Source organism: Haliotis cracherodii, unplaced genomic scaffold (genome assembly GCF_022045235.1).
Source record: "Haliotis cracherodii isolate W230 unplaced genomic scaffold, xgHalCrac1.p SCAF_1, whole genome shotgun sequence".
NCBI classification, from domain to species: Eukaryota; Metazoa; Mollusca; class Gastropoda; order Lepetellida; family Haliotidae; genus Haliotis; species Haliotis cracherodii.
Window position 1 is genome coordinate 49,440,766 of NW_027266264.1, and position 19,392 is coordinate 49,460,157.

The window sequence follows — 19,392 nt, forward strand, 5'->3', positions numbered from 1 at the left end:
AGAATGAGGCAAGAGTTAATAATATTAGATCAATTAATAAAACAAATAAAGTTTGAAATTGATAATTGAAAGTTTATTTTTTGACAATATCTCTTGTCCGAAATACATCTGAGTTTATACTTCTGAAAGCCAGAGGCTACTTTACATTTCTGTATACATGTTTGTCCTCATACAAAAATAACCTTGGCTAGACATTTTGCGCACACTAGAAATACTAGTACAATATGCGTATTGACCTCAAGTGAGTCACCAGTCAAAGGGGGGTAATACTGTATTGCCAATGAAAGTGATGTTCAAGGACAATGTTATATATTTTCACGCTTTGACGGAACTTAAATCCCACGTTATTTTAAAGCATGCATTTTAATTAAGGTAATATACTGTCCAATTTACTTTACTTTTGTTTAATAAATGAAACATTCAGGAAGATACTAGTGGAAGTTCCTCTAGAGCACATCACTAGTGTAGAAAAGATGGCGGCCACCTGTCAAATTGATGTTTTAGAAAAGAGAATTGAGAGTCTAGAAGCTCTCGTTTTCGGCAACGCTGATAAAGATGCGTTGTACCCAAAGGTATATAATGATATTATTTATATCTGTGTATTGTATGTGATTATTCAGTTTAGTGCATGCTGAGTGATGTCTCAGTCTGTGATGCAATATAGCAGCTATCTTAGTCAAAGACTTAGACCTAGGTCTACATGATATGTTATTCACTGCGTTTCTTATCTGATAAACCGTTGAAAGTAGGGCTGGGACGGGTAACTCGGGTACTCAGTTCGGGTGGGTCCTGAGTACGACTCAGGTACCCACAGGACTACCTGGACCCATAGTTAGTCATGTGATATTGTTTAATGACAAAAAAGCTCAGCGGTTACACTACAAGTCGCTAATGTTCGCAATTTGACGATGCACACATTCTTAACACTTGTAGGCCTATATGGTTGAGTAAAGATGAAGCTTCAGTGAACCCATGATCTGATCGTTTGATAAATGTATACAAATACAATTTGCCAGGGCTGCGGTAAAACAATTCAAAATCAGACATCATGTTCCCAAGGCTTGAGACCTTCAGTGGGTACCCAGGTAGGGTCAGGTGGCCTTATGGGGGTTTAGTACCCGGGTTGTAAATTTGGACTTGTCCCAGCCCTAGTTGAAAGCCTTTCAATAGAAACAATACAGGCATGAATATTGGCTGTCTGGACTGTTGGTAACACAGGACCTTTTCTGCAGATATCATGATTCACAAATCTAACGTTTAGCTTGTTTTGTTGAATGATAATGAAAAAGGACCTATCTGTGACATTATGATTTGATACCAATTAAGATTGTAAACCCTGTCACCTTACTTCATATGGGTTCTGATGCGTGAAGATCCGTGGTGGAATAGGTCTTCAGCGACCATGCTTGTGGTAAGAGGCGACTAACAGGATCAGGTGGTCAGACTCGCTGACTTGGTTGATGCATGTCATCGTATCCTAATTGCGTGGATCGATGCTTATGATGTAAATCACTGGATTGTCTGGTCAAGACTCGATTATTTAGAGACCGCCATCATATAGCTGGAATATTGCTTAGGGCAACGGTAAACAACAGATATATATATACAAACAAACATTAGGAATCTTGATCAAACAAAAACAATATTTTCGTTTGTAAGACACGATGGCAGCCACACTAAAATCTTTACTGGACATCAAAATAGTTGGTAAATAAAGTAGTATCATGATTTTGATGTCCACGACTTACATAGTGCATCCATGAAAGTAAAAAATACAGTTAAGAAGCCTAGGATACGAAACTATAAATAAGTTTTGTATTGATTTTCTATGGGTATAAGATCTTTTTGGATAGTCCTTAAGCATTTTGTCCAAAAAGAAGTTGTGGATAAACATTGCTATGATTTCAAGTCTTTGAATGTCACTTAAAAAAGTGATACACATAAGGAAGAGAATTATGTGTGTCAACTCCTTTATTCTGAGGAACACAATGTTTCAGAGTAAATGCTCCTCCTTTATCAGGTCCTTCATTCGGTTAGCATATACATGTACTCCGATACATTGTTTCCCTCATAATAAAGAAGTTATCTTCCATAAATTCTCTTCCTTATTGATTTTATTGTTAATATAGATGGTATAGTTTCTGGCAAGTGATACTGTATTAACATGATTAAAAATGCTCTTTGATAATATCACTATGACATATCCCCGTGGGAATTCCAGATGAGAAGAACAGTTCACCAGCGACCTGATACATGCTGGTTGTAAGATATGACTTAATGTTTCGGGTGGTCAGACTCGGTGACTTTTTTGATTGTGTGTCAGCATACCCCGACAGCACGGATTGTTGCTCATAATATCAGTCACTAGATTATCTTATCCAGACTCAATTATTGACAGGCCCCTGTCATGTAGCTTTTGTATTGCTGAATGGGACATTAAACAACAAACACAGAGTGAGACATTCAAAGTTGCAGTTGAAAATGTTCTTGGCTAAGTACAGTATTGGTGCATCATGTACACATTTCTGTGGGATTTAAACAAAGTAATTACATGTGTGTATCTCTTAAATTGTTACAATTTACCAGGATGGGGGTTACTTGTTTTACAACTTTTTAAGATTTATGTTAAATCTGTGCTAAAATTGAATGTTTATTTGAACAATTTCATTATCAATATTGATACCAGCAATGGCCATCTAGTGATAGGAAAGTTGCATGTCTAGATAATTTATATGAGCTAAACATTAATTTGATAACAGCATGTTCACCAAAAAGACAAAACTTTTATGTGTGTGCATAATCATGATAATTAACTTTCATTTTTTAGTAAGTGTCTCATTACAAATTACAACATTGTGCATGTAACATTCTCAGTATGTTAATTGACACCATTGCTAAATATGAAAATGAAGATCTGGTTATTTTTGGAGAAAATCCCCATTATATGCCCACCTTAAGCCTACACTATATCTTGTCTTGTGCCTTTCAATATTTGGTTTCAAAAGATACAGTAATAGTATAATACAGTGGTTCTGCCTTTTTCACCATAGTTAGTTAGAGACATTTTGTCAGCAGGGTTTGAATGTTGATCCTATTTCTACTTCTAGTAAAGACAATTTTGTACATGTGAAGATGCGGGTTACAATAGATCTTCAGCAACCCATGCTTGTCTAGAGAAGAGACTTACGGGATCGGGTGGTCAGGTTTGCTGACTTGGATGATGCATGTCATCCTGCCCCAATTGCATAGATCAATACCCATTATGTGAATCACAAGTTTGCTTTAGTCCAGACTAAATTGTTTACAGACTGCTGTCACATAGCTGGAATATTGCTGAGTGTGGCGTAAACATATTGTAAAACGATTGACAGTGTTAGATGTGTGTAACACTAAGGTTTTTGATATGATTCATGATAATTTACACCTGTTTCGGCTACAATCCTGATCACTCATTATGTTCATATGAGACAGTTTCATTTTTGACACTTCAGTCATAGGTACAGGTATTCAACATCGACAAGACTCTTCTTATTTCTGTTTTTCGTCTGGTTGCCATAGCATTTTCATCAGATTCATTTTCCTATGAGAAAAACATTGCCAAACTGTGCAGTTTTATGACATCATTAACACTTACATGCCTCCACTTTGACATGACCCAAGTAGGAAAACATTTTTTCCTTGTTCTTCAGTTAATGTAGAAGTAAGCTACATGTGAGCAGTTGTGATTCTGGAGGAAACAGAATATTCTTAGATCAACTTTATACCCACATGTTCTGAATTTGATCTTTCTTGAAAACTCTTTACAGCTTGTATCCCATATTGGCTTTAACTGCTTGCTTTATTATCTGATCATATGTACATTACTGTTCACTGATCCTTGATGAAACACTGAATGATAAGTGATGTGGCCACCCAGCGGTTCAAGCTTTCACTCATCATGCTGACGATGGGTTTCGATTCCCCACGTGTGAATCCTATTCTTGGTTTACCTTGCATGATATGGCTGGAATAATGCTTAAAGTGATGTAAAACCATTCTCAAATCACTCACTAGCTGTTATAACCGTCTGTGAAAAGTTGATTGATTTTTTAACATTTGTTTTCCAAATAAGATGCTGAAGTAATTGATAATAAATATCAAAATCACTATCTTAAATAAAGTGTACTTTTTATTTTCCCATATCATATAGAGTGGGTATGAAAAAATGTAAAAATAATTTTTGTTTTATGATGACATTATTCTGCACCAGTTGGTCAGTCTGTAAACCAAAAGAATTGCCACCTTACAGCACATTATTGTTCCTGGTATCTCATATTCTTCATTGTGTCTTGTACATGTCAACATGTATGTGCATGCAGCCTGATTAACTTGTGTTTGTTTCCTTGTTTTCTTGTCACAGGATTCCAGCCTAGGTCCACAGGTAAAACACGGCTTGTCTTGCTTCACATGCTCGTTGCCTGCACAGTTAGATCACTAACCCAGCTTATCCAAAGTATTGGTGTATATAGCAGACTAATGTACTACCCGTGAAATGTCTTCAATAGGCCACAACAAATTACTTACATGTTTGCTAACATTTGTTGTTTGAAAAGCCAATGAAATGGTACAAAAATATGTTGTTGGAAAGGACACTACTCTGTCTTTGTATAAACAAATGTTGGAATAGTAAAGTTGTCTGCTAAAGAAATGACAGTAACAAATCACATTCTAAGTCCCAATCAGTGGTATTTTCTGTTCATTTGAATAAAGAATTGGTGATGGGTCTACTACTTCTCCTGTGTTTGTTCTGATCATCTGTATAAATATTTCAGGCAGGATTCTCTCTCAGCATTAACATTAATACACGATAATAATGATATGGTTTGTCAAATAAATTTCTTGTTTCTCTTGACCCACCTCTGGAATTGCCCCAGCCCCAATCATTGCTTTTACATTTTATGCACTTTTAAGAAACATTCTTTCCAAGTCAGTTTCTTTTTTAAAAATCAAATTTCAAACCTTTTGGACATACCATGCATCAAAGTGTGTCAGACTGCATGGGAACAAGGAGGACTCCCTGTTATGTCACCATGGGAATTTCTATGTGTGCATCTCTTAATAATTCAAGGTGATGGGGCATGGCTAAAAAGGTCCAATGGCATGTAGCAGGGCACGGAGTCGTCCCACAGAAGGGATCCTTACATTGTCAGCTTGATGACGGGGTCAATCTCCTTGGTCATGTGGACAAGGCGTCACGGGACTTGGGAATTTATGGCCGCTCTATCATTAGGATAAAGTAAACATTTATAGATTTGTATCCTATTAATATAATGAAATAAGAAAAATAATATCCTCTCTCCCTAGCCAGACATTGTGACAAAATCATCAGAAACAAGTATATTTATTTGACTATCCTAAAGGAGTGTTCTGAGATTTATGTACATTTCAATTCCATTTGCATTCTGTGTGTGATTTGTTTGCAGTTTCTTTTCTTGATGCAACTTTGTTATTTCTTGACTTAACTAATTTGATGTGGCCTTTAACATGTTTTCGAAATGTGTTCATGATATGATTATATAGAAGAAATTATGTATGTTACTAACAGGTTTAGTCTGTCTTGTATTACCATGATTATAATGGTGGGGGTGTTCTGTAATAGGACCTCTCGTCAGAGTGTTATATTTACATGGTTTTAATCAATAAACAATGCAGCTAGTGACGTTATTTGTATGACTGTGGGAATATTGAACATTATCTATGCTAAGCAGCGTTAGAAATTGGCACTAGTCCTATAGTCCTTGCCAAACTGCCCAATAGGTAAGGTATCATAAGGACCATTAGAAATTTGCCATTATTAAAGGTTTTGATATATGTCTGGTATCATTATAAGGACTAGTGGACTAAAACAGTTAGTTTCTATCGCTGCTAAGTGACAGTATGTTAAAATAAATGATTTATGAACTTAGACCATGTATGCTACCATATAATGATGTATACTTATTGATTTATCGTGATTACCAGTATACACAAAATGGGGACCAACTGAGCTTTCACAGGCTGTGTCGTGTGTCTTGTCTCTTTGCATTAAGTCTGTGTCATCAGCAGCAGTGCTGCATAAGTGTGCTTCTTAACATTTCCAAGCTGTGGGATACCCTTGTGGTTAAAGCATTTGCTTTTGTGGTAAAAGCATTTGCTTGTCGTGCCAAAGACCTGCATTCGAATCTGTACATGGGTACAAAACAAGAAGTCCATTCTTTGTCAATCGTCGTCTTGATTTTGCTGAAATATTTAGAAAAAAACCAGCTTCAAATCTCACTCCCTGACTTCACAAATTGGTTTGCCTAGAATGCTAATCATGATAATTGTAATCGGTATCAATTGCCTAGACCGATAATCATGATAACTATAATACTGTATGAATTGACTGGAATGATAATCAAGATAATTGTAATACTGTATGAATTGCCCAGAGCAATAATCATGATAATTATGATACTGTATGTATTGACTGGAATGATAATCATGATAATTGTAATCTGTATGAATTGCCTAGGGCGATAATCATGATAATTATAATCTGTGGAATCATTTTCGGGTGACTAATGAACTCCCTATTGAGTGAAAACATGTAACTCTTGTCAAAAGCTATGGGATATCAAACTTTGTTGCAATATTTTGAAATGTTCTTTAACATGTTTAACATGTTTAAATGTAAACATTATTCATATTGATGAGGTTTGACTTAATCAACAATTTCAGCAAAAATAATCTTGGCTATAAATACTATAGAAAATTTGCATGTAAAAACACTTGATATCATGTCCAAGACAGCCTCATTGTCTGTTGTAACGAGAATTTGAAAGCCTCTAAGTTGATGCCGACTGAGTGATGAGGAAGTTCACCTGACACGACCTATTATGGAGGTGTTCTCTGATCTTCTTACAGAGAGGTATTTTATTGGAGTGATAGATCTGACTTGAATGAGATTGATGATTTTTCTCTTTTCGTTTAAATCATGCAATTACAATATTTACTAAGTAGACATAACTTATGGATAACAACTTCTTTAATACTTCAAAAAGTGATGTTTCGGTATAGATCCTTATATCATTGTCAAGCAAGACTTAGATATAAGCATCTATACTGAAAGGTTGATTTTTACAGTATCAAAGAAGTTGTCCATAAATTGTGTCTACTTTGTCATCAGTCTACTTCTAAGTAATGCCTGTCAAACAATACAATATTTACAGTGTATAAAAATCAGTATCACAGTAATTGTAATCATTTGCTTACTAATCCTGAATCACAGTTGTTTGTTCCAGTGACAATTTGGTGTACATATAGTACACAGATATGAAATAGGCAATTAACACAAATTTGCTTGCAGGAAATAATGTTAGGTGAGGTCAAATGGGGTTTAACGTTGCGTTAAAAAGTATTGCACCTTTATAGTGACGTGCATGCTCATGTATGTGTGGCTGCTTGTACCAGTCCGGACTTATGTCACTTTTATTGTACAAGCCGCTGAAATACCATGTGTCAGTTTATCATTGGTACCCCACTTAGACACAGTACACCTACCTACCTACCTACCTACCTACCTACCTACCTACCTACCTACCTACCTACCTACCTACCTACCTACCTACCTACCCCCAAACTACCATACCACCCACCTACCTACCCATCTACCCACCTACCCACCTACCCGCCTACCTACATCAGATCACGTCTTTGCTTTATATCTTGAACACTTCAAGGGCACATATCAAAATTGTGATACAAACCAAGGATTGACAAACCCTACTCACTGTCTCTGAATCAGTGTATCTCGGACGTTTTCCCTGCATCAGCACCCGCTGCGGATATGGGAGCCAACTGCAGGGAGCAGAAGGTCTGTGGTTCTATCCCAGGTCGTGTCTTACCAAAGGTCCTTAAAAGATGGCACTTGTTGTTACCCTTCCTGATGTTTGGCATTAAGGAGATAGAACAAGAACTGGTCAGTATAGAGTGTCTGAGTGGGGTAATCATGATAGAACTGCAGCATTCATGGCATCTTACAGCACTACAGCCTCACTGGTAATGACGATAAGATAATATGTGGAAACAGCTGATGTTTGTCCAAATATTACATATGGATTTCTTGACCGCTGTTTCCATCTGTGATAAATACAAGTGATACGGTGGGTCCTTTGGGCTACCTGAAACATAAGTTGTTTTCTTTTGCCTTTTGCCTAAGAAAACAAACAGCTTCTGTTTGTTATTGTTGATGCTTTGTGTGGTATAACAATTAACCCACTAACTTTTTTATTTAATGTTATTGTTAAAGGGTTGATTTTGTTGATAATCTTTTTGGCTGTTTACTGAATCATTGCTGTATATGTCAGATGTACGGAGGTATGGTAGCAATTTCGATTTAGAATAGATACCCAGCAACCTATGTTGTCGGGCATGGAGACTTAAAGGATTTGTGATCACTGATCAGGCTTGGTGACTTGGTTGATTGCCTGCCCTTGTACCCCTTTGGATTTGAATCTTTGCTCATAATATTAATCACTGATTGGTTGGGTCCAGATTAAGTAGCTGCAAGACTGCACACAAACACCCATACAAATAAAATTAAATCAGAAATAACAAAAAGTTTATTTATTTACAAAAAAATATTCCTGCCCCTAAAACGTAAAAAAGAGATTGAAAGAAATATATCATTTCTGTCATATTGACATGTTTGGAGTGAACGTTAATGTTTATTTAAGTGATGTGCTTTGTCATTCATGGGATTGGCGAATGGATGATCTTGGTGGCATAACATCTACAAAGAGTATCAATTCTTTGATGTAGGTTTTGTAGGCCTGAGGACAAAACTGATCAGTATCGTTTGGCAGCCTGCTTACTTTTCTCTTGGCTTTGAGGAATACATATCACAAATGTCATATTGGGTACTTACGTACATGATTCATTGCATGCTTTAAAAAACACCTGCAGTTGATGTCTAACAACATATTTTTCATAAGTGTGACATTCAGATATTGGGACACTCCATTTTATTCATTTCGTAATTGTAAAAAACAACCTAAGAATTAACAATATCACTATAATGGCATGTGTAAGTGAATGCATTAGTCATGTATTTAGGTAAGTTTTCCAGGTTATTTTTTTCATGTCTGTCAAAAGTGGGTGAAATAAACATGCTATTTAGAGTTGTTGTTTAAGGACATGCCTTACTTCCCTTACTCTCAAAATAGGTAAACTCTCTCATCTGCTGACATAGGTGAGACTGAGAGGCATTGCCTGAAGTAATTATTCTTTTATTATTCCATTAAACATTTTGTGTTTGCAGATCCATAAGACAAAATTTCCAAACCTAATCTGTCAAAACTAAATCAAGAAATTCACTTGAAAAATTTGCCAAATATTCAACAAGACTTGTGCTAGGGTATGTTGAATTGACTTGGAATGAACGAAAGAAGACACCGAGTCATTTCTTCATGCAGATGCTAATATGAAATGGGACATGTAGTATCTCCTTGCTGTACACACCTTCATGAAAAAGATTCATTTTCAAAATTAGCTTTCATCATATCAGTTTATTGGATACTGTATGTCAGTAATAATAATGATGGCATGGACTCCGTGGCTCATCAGACAGGTTTCTGGTCAAGACAAACCAGGGTAGCTTGACGTAGAAATGGGTAGAGGGTGAAAAGCAATGACAGAACTCAAACTTGACCTTTCTTATGAAACTGCTTCACATAACTAACTTGTGTTAATGATGTAGAAATTGCCAGGCAGAACTAGAATTTGACATTTTGAATTTGTTTAGATGTAAAGTTCAAACAAATAAGAAGAGAGAAGTGTGGAGTTATTTGCTTGTAGTTACTTTTGCTGTTTAGTTATCATGTCCACTCTCCATAATATTGATAAAATCCTAGCAGTGGATTGTTGGCTTGAATAGTTCATACCAGCTGAGAGTACAAATTCAACTCAATGTTGATGTGATATCTAAATGTTGTAGATAAATCCTCTGTTATGTATGTTGTCAGAAATAGCAAACAGTGTTCATGTGCCCTTAAATCTTGTAGATTAACATTGTACCTTGTCATACGTGTCATTCATCAAGTATTTTATTGTGTAAATTTTTGAGTCAAACTTTAACTTTTCATGATATTCTTAAAGCTGTATGGGTTACAGTAATTCAAGAAACAACTTGATGAACCTGGGTTTCTGTTTGGTAAATGTTCGAGGACATCACGATTAATTTGAAGTAAATGTCATGAAGATTCTTTTAATAATGGTAATGATAAAAAAATCATCCCTCATGTTGTGACAGAATGAGCCTTTCACTTTTGAGTATGGACTCTGCTATCCCAAACATGGTCCTTGTCACCACTTTCATTAGATTATTATGTTGTATGTGGACTATCAATAGCAGAACTTTCTAGATCCGGCAGAATTGTAACACAGGCTTTAGACGAGTAGCTAAACATGCTAAAGTCACATACTGTAGTGTCAAGAAATTGCTTGAGTCTTGAAGATGTTCTAGAATGTCCTAATATCATTTGTGTCCATACAAATAACTGGTTTATTGTTGATTAATGTTGTTTCATTTCAAAACAGTGTCTATGCAGTTTACCTGACATGATTATCAGTGCCCAGTGAGAACCCCTGTTCTGATGCTCCCAGTGGTGTGTAGTCTGTGGTGTGTTTGTTTCAGCTTGCATGAAGTGGGCTGGACACACTGCCCTGCACAGCTTACCATGCACACATGCTGTACAACCTGCTAGATATTGTCATGGGTGTCATGTACATCCAAAACATGTCATGTCATTATGTGTTTCCAATGTTCCCCAAAGACTCTAATACAGGACATCACTCATCCTCGATAATCCAGGGTGTTATATTTCCATTCTGTTATGATTAAAAAGCCTGGACCCACCCGATACAATAGATTTGTTTTCAATCTGATTTGAAAGGCACTGCTTGAAAACTGTTGGTTCAATGAAACTACACTCATATGAGAAAGAAGTTCCTCATTAATATGATTAGGTTATTGATGAGAGAGATGGTGTTTTCACTTGCCAAATAGAGCAGAAAATGGATGATAGACAGAAGGAAGTTTATGCACTGGATAATCGAGGAAAGAAGTTGTAATGTCTTGTTTCTAATCATCATTGATCACTTTTCAAAAGAAGAATTGGTATAGGGCATATTTTATCAATATTTTATTCTTACACTATGACATGTTTCAGTTTATGAATATAGAATTTTAAAACTGATCCTATCTCACATGATGCATTTATCATACTTCGTTCGATCCTAAGTGGAACCGTGCCAAAACAAAGGTTTCCAGCTTCTAAAAAACAATTCACCCGAACAACCCAGCATCACCATGGCTGGCTGGCCACCCACCAACAATCTGGGTCATGCCCACTTTTCATGCCTATCTACCTACATGCGCCGAACACGTGATTTTCCAGGCAACTTGTTCTCTTTCCAATCCCCCTGGAGTGGTGACGTGTTTACACCAAGGGAATCTGTTCGGTTTTTCTCCATAAGGATAAGTATCATAAATATACAATTTATTGTAAAATTTACAAATCTGACTGAAACATAAAACAGTAATAAAACAATGATAAAACAGTTTGGAAGGGATGGAAAAGATATTTATATATGGCCTTCTATCATGTAGAGATAATTACCCTTGATAAAAAGTTCTTCTGTAGTTTATCATTAAGAGATGCTGAAAGTTGGCAGATACTCGAGCAAGATGCAAATATTAATCATGATAACATAGTTATCTGCTGATCGGAAACGTTTTTTGGGAACATTGTTTTTTTTTCATATTTGATGTTTCATAGATATTTAGTAACCATGGTAATATAGCCTACAAATATAGAACAAAACATAGCATCCTTACATTGTGCAGTAACCATGGTAACCCAACTTGTATGTATCATGCAAATAGTTCAGATAATTGTGTTAATGTGAGATTTCCGGTAGCAAGAAACACATGTTTGTAGTACTTACAGTATAATGTTGCTGACATGGAAAGTAAAAAACAGGGATAGTTTTATAATATAATGATGCTGATTTTACAAATATTTATTCCTTATTGTTTATGTAAATGTAGTATTTATGTATTTGACATGCAAGTGTTGGAGTCAGAGAGTCGAGAGTACAAATTAATGATCACACGATTTGACTCATCTATCATCTATTGAATGCATACATGTGAGCATCATGTGAGGGTCATGTTCATTGCATTTCTGTAATAATTCATGTAATGTTTCATCATGTTGACTCATACATATGTTGGTCACTTCATCCATATAACAATGTCTCTATCTCTCCCCAGCATGTGTGTGTTGTTAATGCCACACCTCCAGTGGGTGTGGGTAGGCTGACAGCTAGGACTGTGTGGTGACAGGTATTGTGTGATGTATATTTCAGTGTATAGACAATTTGTCCAACATCCAGAGCAAGGTGTTTGCTGCTACTGCAGGCAGGAAGAAGATACCCAAAGCGTATGAACGATGTAAGTTTAATAGATCAGGAAGCACACATACTCATGTACTCCATCCTGGCCTTTAAGGTTGAGTGAAGAGAGATTGCGTGTTTGTTGTTTTGTGCAACAGCAATATTACAGCAACCTGACTATGGCCTGTAAATAGTCTAGTCTGAACAGACAAGCCATTGATTGATATATGAGCACTGCCTGTGCTTTCAGGGTACAATGACACACCAGTGTTCCAGATAAGGTTTTTTTCATATGCGTACAGTATTGTGTCTGAGTGGGTTAAATGTTAAACTGTGGCATGGTATCTCAGTCCGGCCCAGTACTAGCAGCCACACACACACACACACACACGTGCATGCACGTCCCTATATAAGACTATGAAGTGCAATAATCTTGGACGCACTGTTAACCCAATTTCACCTCACTTCGACTGGTCCATGAGAGGGCATGCAGCTCCTCTAAGGTTCCATAGATTTGCTTTGATTGCTCAAGGCGTGCCAGGAGCTGGTATTCATGGGGATGAATCCCAGATTTGTCCTGATTATGATCATTGATTTGGCAGCACCATACTTGTGCTCTTGGAATTTTACCATAGTGGTAAATGTCTAAAATCTTCACCGATTTTGTCTTTCATCCGTTATTAATCTGACCAGCTGTTATATACCTGAATGATAGTGAAAAATGGTGAACTCAACTCACTCACTCACTCGTTCTCCTGGATATACTGCATCATTTCGTGTTTCAGTGTCTGATCTCCGGAGCTACCTCGACCCTTCCTATACCGAGGAGCTGACCACGTCGGATGACACCAAGGCAGAAATCATTCTTGCAGGTTAGGCCAGGACACTTGTATCATAGTACCCTTCTCCTCTGCCATAAAGACTGGGTTAAAGTTTAACATCATTTAAAAGTTCATTTGGCTGTAAAATTTAGCACAACAAGTGTTTTTGAATACTGTGAATGTTGAAATTAAAGCGAGCGTGAATCAAATGTGAAAACTGCGAGTGGCCTTTGCTCGCATTATTAAACATCACATTTATATCAACAATAAGACATTTTAGATAGCAGAAATACCAACTTAGACATATGCTGAATACAAACAACTATGTATTCAACATCGCTGTTTATTGAGCAGAATTTGTAACAAATGTCATTTAAACTCTAATTACATCCTGTGAATTGTCACTGCTTGGGTCAAGACAAGAGTTCTACTCACTTATGTCATGGTGTTTAAATTGTTGGGCATTGTGTTCACAGAGGAGGACTTCCTTCGTGAGCAGGCAGCTCGACTGGAGAAGATGCAGAGCATGGAGGAGCTGTTTGACAGTGAACATATAAAGGGTGGGTGGCAGTGGATGCATAAAGAGTGGGTGTCAGTGAACACATAAAGAGTGGGTGTCAGTGAACACATAAAGAGTGGGTGTCAGTGAACACATAAAGAGTTGGTGTCAGTGAACATATAAAGAGTTGGTGTCAGTGAACATATAAAGGGTGGGGGGGTCAGTGAACATATAAAGGGTGGGGTCAGTGAACATATAAAGGGTGTGTGGCAGTGGATGCATGAAGAGTGGGTGTCAGTAAACACATAAAGGGTGGGTGTCAGTGAACACATAAAGGGTGGGTGTCAGTGAACACATAAAGAGTTGGTGTCAGTGAACATATAAAGGGTCGGTGTCGGTAAACACATAAAGAGTAGGTGGCAGTGAACACATAAAGAGTAGGTGGCAGTGAACACATAAAGAGTGGGTGTCAGTGAACACATAAAGAGTGGGTGTCAGTGAACACATAAAGAGTGGGTGTCAGTGAACACATAAAGGGTGGATGTCGGTGAAGACATAAAGAGTGGGTGGCAGTGAACATATAAAGAGTGGGTGGCAGTGAACACACAAAGAGTGGGTGGCAGTGAACATATAAAGAGTGGATGGCAGAGAACACATAAAGAGTGGGTGGCAGTGAACACATAAAGAGTGGGTGGCAGTGAACACATAAAGAGTGGGTGGCAGTGAACACATAAAGAGTGGGTGGCAGTGGATGCATAAAGGGTGGATGTCGGTGAACACATAAAGAGTGGGTGGCAGAGAACACAAAGAGTAGGTGTCAATGAACACAGATAGGGTAGGTGTCAGTATGCGCATAAAGAGAGATGTGAAGAAATCAAGATGACATCATTGTTAGGTCATTGTGAAGAAATCTATGATAGGTAATAGTCCGCTGAACTTTTAGAGTAATTTCAATGCCCCTTGATTGTTTAGGCTACACACTCAGGCTACACACTCAAGATTATAGGAGATTGTAATAGAATGACTTGATTTCATTTGTTTAATGTTTATCAGTAGATAGTCAACTATGAATTCACAAGTTCTGCTTGTTTGGTTGAAGGGAGATAACTCTTGTTATTCCCCAAAAAGGATTTGACATACAAAAACTCACGTTTCATTCCAGCTGCCCCAAAACTGGCAGGGAAACTGCATGAGCTCAGTCAGCTGCAGATCAAACAACAGGTAAGAGATAGAGAGAGATAGAGAAAATGAGAGTAAATGAGAGAGGGATTGAGCAAGAGAGCAAGCAAGTGAGATTAAGTCAGAGTGAGCTCATTGTTGCTACAGTTATGTTTGTCAGTGTATCAATATTCTGGATGTTGTTGGTACTGAAATGTCAGCCTTGGTATTTAGTTCTTGTGCTTATATTACTGAGGGTTATTTACCTCGTTGAAGGTATACGATAACGCTTATCAATTATTTGGAACCCGAAGGTAGCATTGTTTGTTTTTTAAAATGTCCGAACAGAAAAATTTAAATGTCCGGTAAGCAATATTTGAAATCGGACATTTGAGATTCCCAATTGGACATGTCCGGCACATATGACCGTTTCCGGACCCCTGTTAATACTCCCTCCACTATTGATGCAGTGTTGTAATGTTACATGTTAAAGGCTGCTAAAACGTTGTCCTAGAGTTGTGTCCTGATTGTTGTGATTCCCATTGCAGGACCAAGCCTCCCAGTTTAATGATGAAGCCAGATCCTGTTTAGAAGCCTACAACTCTATTGTATCCTTCAGGGAAAATGACAGGTTTGATCGTAGCGCCACAGATGGCTATTTTGAGTTATGTCCCTTCTATGTGCCTCCTATTGACCAATCAGATTCCATCTCTCATAATACTTGCATTTGCTTCAAACATAATGGCAGCGCCCATCAAGACAATCTAATCAAGAACTATATTGGAATAGAACGGGTCTTTCCCTACGAAGTGCATCCACCTTGTTTTAAAACATATCTGCAAAATATCTGTCGACACCCAGTTGACAGTTCACATGCCATGCAAGTCCTGCAGTAGACCGAAATCTGCACATTGCAATCCATTTTGTTTTTGAACCGGATGTCTAGTTTTCATTACACAATTTGATTGGACTAGGCATAGACTTGTTAGTCCAGCCAAAATGTATATAAATAATTCCAGCCTATTTCAGCAATTGTGGTAACTAAATTTTTACAGTCAGTGAACTCCCTTGCCTCGAGAAGATGGGCATCTCTGGATATCAATCTCATTAAAATTAGATCTTAGTTCTCGCTACCGCTAAACAAAGATCTTAAGACATCCCATTACGGGTCACGTCAGAATGACCTTGCGTGAACTTTGACCGACCAATGGAATGACCAATCAGAAGTCAGCTTTCTCTTGCTTTACGGCACTAATTTAAAATTGGCGACAATGCTTCAAAACATATTTTGACAAATTCTCAATTACAAATTTGAAACCTGAACAAAAGAACATTCTTGAATGGCTAATAGATGGTCTAGATTGTATGGATTCAGTTGCTAAACCTGTAAGTATCGTTCGGAATATCCCGTGTTAATGTTTTCGAGGTTGTATGATTAGAAATCACATTCCGACTATCACTTTCATGATTTGGTAAGTGACGCTCTGATTGGTTGGATGAAAGGTTGTTCTGACGTGACCCCTAATGGGATGTCTTCAGATCTTTGTTTAGCAGTAACGAGAACTAAGGTCTTATTTTAAAGAGATTGCTCGTGGGGGGGGGGGGGGGGTTGATGGTGGGTAGCATTGTGGTGGTTTAGAGCTTGAGGAGTTATCTCCCTTCAGGTAAAGATTTGTTTAATCTTGTGTTGTGCTGTGGATAAGCAGGAATCATTGCTCAGTAATCATGGGTATCCCTGATGTATTTAACCCCTATAAGTTTATTTTATGAGACCTAACAGTTTATTTATGTGTACAGTTTTTCAGAAATACTGAGAATGATATCTTTTCAAATGATAACAATGGCAATGAATGCTTGTGAAGACATTTTAGATATGCAATTATTTTCTACATGACTGGTGAAGAAATCTAATTTGGTGGCCTTTCAAATCAACCTTCATGGTTACCCATCACAACATTTTGCATAAAGGTATGTGAATAATCACAACAGTGTTGTTACATATATGGAGAATAACAAATATCAAACAACTACATTACAAAATCAGATATTGTGTTTTGCCCTATGAAACATTCATCCATCACATCACAAGCATCAGTGACTAGTGTAAAAGGTTGCTGAGAATCCTGCTTGTGTGGATGAGAATCTATGAATAAATGTATTGTGGTTTTGTCCATTCCTGAGATTCCTTGACCATTCTCCAGGTAACATTGTTATCGAAGCAGTTTATCCAGTGGGATGAAATTCTAACGAAAGCAGAGATAGCTGCCAAGCCAAGGAAGTCCATGGACTGATGAGGACCAAACAGCAACACCCTGGCTTCCTGTGCAATCTGAATAGTCTCCTAATTTATTCTCAGTCATTTCCTCATATTACTTATTATAAGGGATTTAGGTGAATGTTTTTAAAACCTTTTTGCTTACTTTGTGAAATGTGAATTCTTATTGTCATTTCTAATTTTGTTCCTTTTTGAAAGGGGGTGGTCGGGTAGCCTAGTGGTTAAAGCGTTTGCTCGTTACGCCAAAGACCTGGGTTCGATTCCTGACATGGGAAGCCCATTTCTGGTGCCCCCCCCCCGCTGTGATATTGCTTGAATATTGCTAAAAGCAACGTAAAACCATACTCACTCACTCACTCTTTTTTAAACACTTGTTGGTAACAAATAGGACAAATATGCGGAGAAGGTATCATTTTGTTAAAGTTATTGTAGATGCTGTGTACATTCTCTGTATTTTTATCAGGCATTGTTGATGCTTTGTTGTCATCTCTTGTAAATATCGCTATGCATATATATCATTAAAATATTGTCATGATGATATTGTTCCTCTGATTGACATCAGATGTGCCTGGGAACTCGTGATGCAAAGACTTCATTGATTATTGTCACCAGGGTCAGACACAGACTCTTTGTTTTGGTTTGTTTGTTTTTTGTTGTTGAACGCTGCACTGAGCAATATTTCAGCTATATGATGGCGGTCTGTAAATAATAGAGTCTGGACCAGACAATCCAATGATTGAGATCATGAGGATTGATCTACAATACCATGCATAAACCAAGTCAGCGAGCCTGACCTTCCGATCCTGTTAGTCACCTCTTACCAAAAGCCTTTTACGGCAAGCATAGGTTGCTGAAGACCTATTCTACCCCAGATCTTTTCGGGTAACACAGCCTCCATTTCGTTTGTCCGAGACCAGTGAATATCTGGTAGAAGGATAGTTGTGTTTTAAAAAAAAAGTCTGGATTGAGCTGTGGACAAGTTGACTTATGCTCATGGTGTCTATTCCTGCTGTGAATGGTCACTCAAATGGGGAGCAGATGGCCACAATGGCTTCTGGGTGTGGATAGTCTTGGGTGAGATTTTCTGAACTTGCTGTTGTGTTCTTATTGAAGGCAAATGTATGGTCGTTCGCTGTGTAAGTTTTTATTGTAAGAGCAGGCATTAACTAGCAGACTGAGTGTCATCTTACTCCTCTGGCATGTATTGTTGTTCATGCTTTCAACCACTGGTTTGTGTGGTCCATTCACACTGACGACCACTGGATTTTTATGGAGCGGAGACTTAATTGAAGTCTTCATATGTGTGTATCACGGAGTTGTGCACCAATGATCATGGGTGTCAATAAAAAAGAAACAAATGATAATTGAAACGTGATAATAGGTTCACAGGTTAATTACTAGCAGCTAATCAGCTGTATCAATGGGCGACAATATAAAAGATCGAAAACCCAATCTATACTGACAATGATCGCAGATTAAATAAATCCCAGCAAATACCAGGGCTGGTGAAAACATTTAGTAGTTCATTGCAAGTGTATTTGGTCTGTTGAGGCCATTTGTATATTAGTGACAGCTAGTTGAACGTAATAGGGGACGAAATAGACCCAGAAATGGAAAAGAACGAGTACCGAGCAGTCATAAAGTTTTTGACTTAAGAGAAAAATACTCTCCAAAAAATTCATGTCACAAATGTATGGTGATAAGTGCCCTGGCTATTCCACTGTTAAACGTTGGGCAGCTATGTTTAAGGATGGGAGAACAAGCATTGATGATGTCCCTCAACGTCCATCAATGAAGATTCATTCCAGGAGATAGAAAAAACTTATATTGTCAGGTGACGTATTACCATTGCTGAACTTGAGAAAGACAAAAGGTCTAAGCTATGGACCTACTGAAACTATTTTTTATAAACATTTACAGATGAATAAAATATCTGCTCTTTGGGTGCCAAATGTTTTAAATTTTGATCTTAAGGAAAAAATAAGTGACATTGCCAGAGGAAATTTAGAGCTAATTGAGGAGGATTTCGCTAAATTCAAAAAGAGATTATTAAGAGGTGATGCTATATGGGTCTACCATTATGATCCCGAGTCCAAACGTCAATCCATGAAATGGCACTATTCCACTTTCAAGGCTTCAAGATCAGTGAAGAAAGTTATGGCCACTGCATTCTGGGATGCAAA

At 37.5% G+C, this 19,392-nt stretch overlaps 1 protein-coding gene across 1 annotated transcript; it reads left to right on the forward strand.

Moving 5' to 3' along the window:
- Positions 1-473: 473 nt before the first annotated feature.
- LOC139478996 (dynactin subunit 3-like) lies at positions 474-17,732 on the forward strand. Its single transcript, XM_071261723.1, has 8 exons — positions 474-572; positions 4,400-4,420; positions 12,430-12,514; positions 13,242-13,328; positions 13,754-13,837; positions 14,939-14,997; positions 15,483-15,542; positions 17,136-17,732. The coding sequence occupies exons 1-8, from the start codon at positions 474-476 to the stop codon at positions 17,223-17,225; spliced, it is 585 nt and encodes a 194-aa protein (XP_071117824.1). The 3' UTR covers positions 17,226-17,732.
- The last annotated feature ends 1,660 nt before the right edge of the window (positions 17,733-19,392 follow it).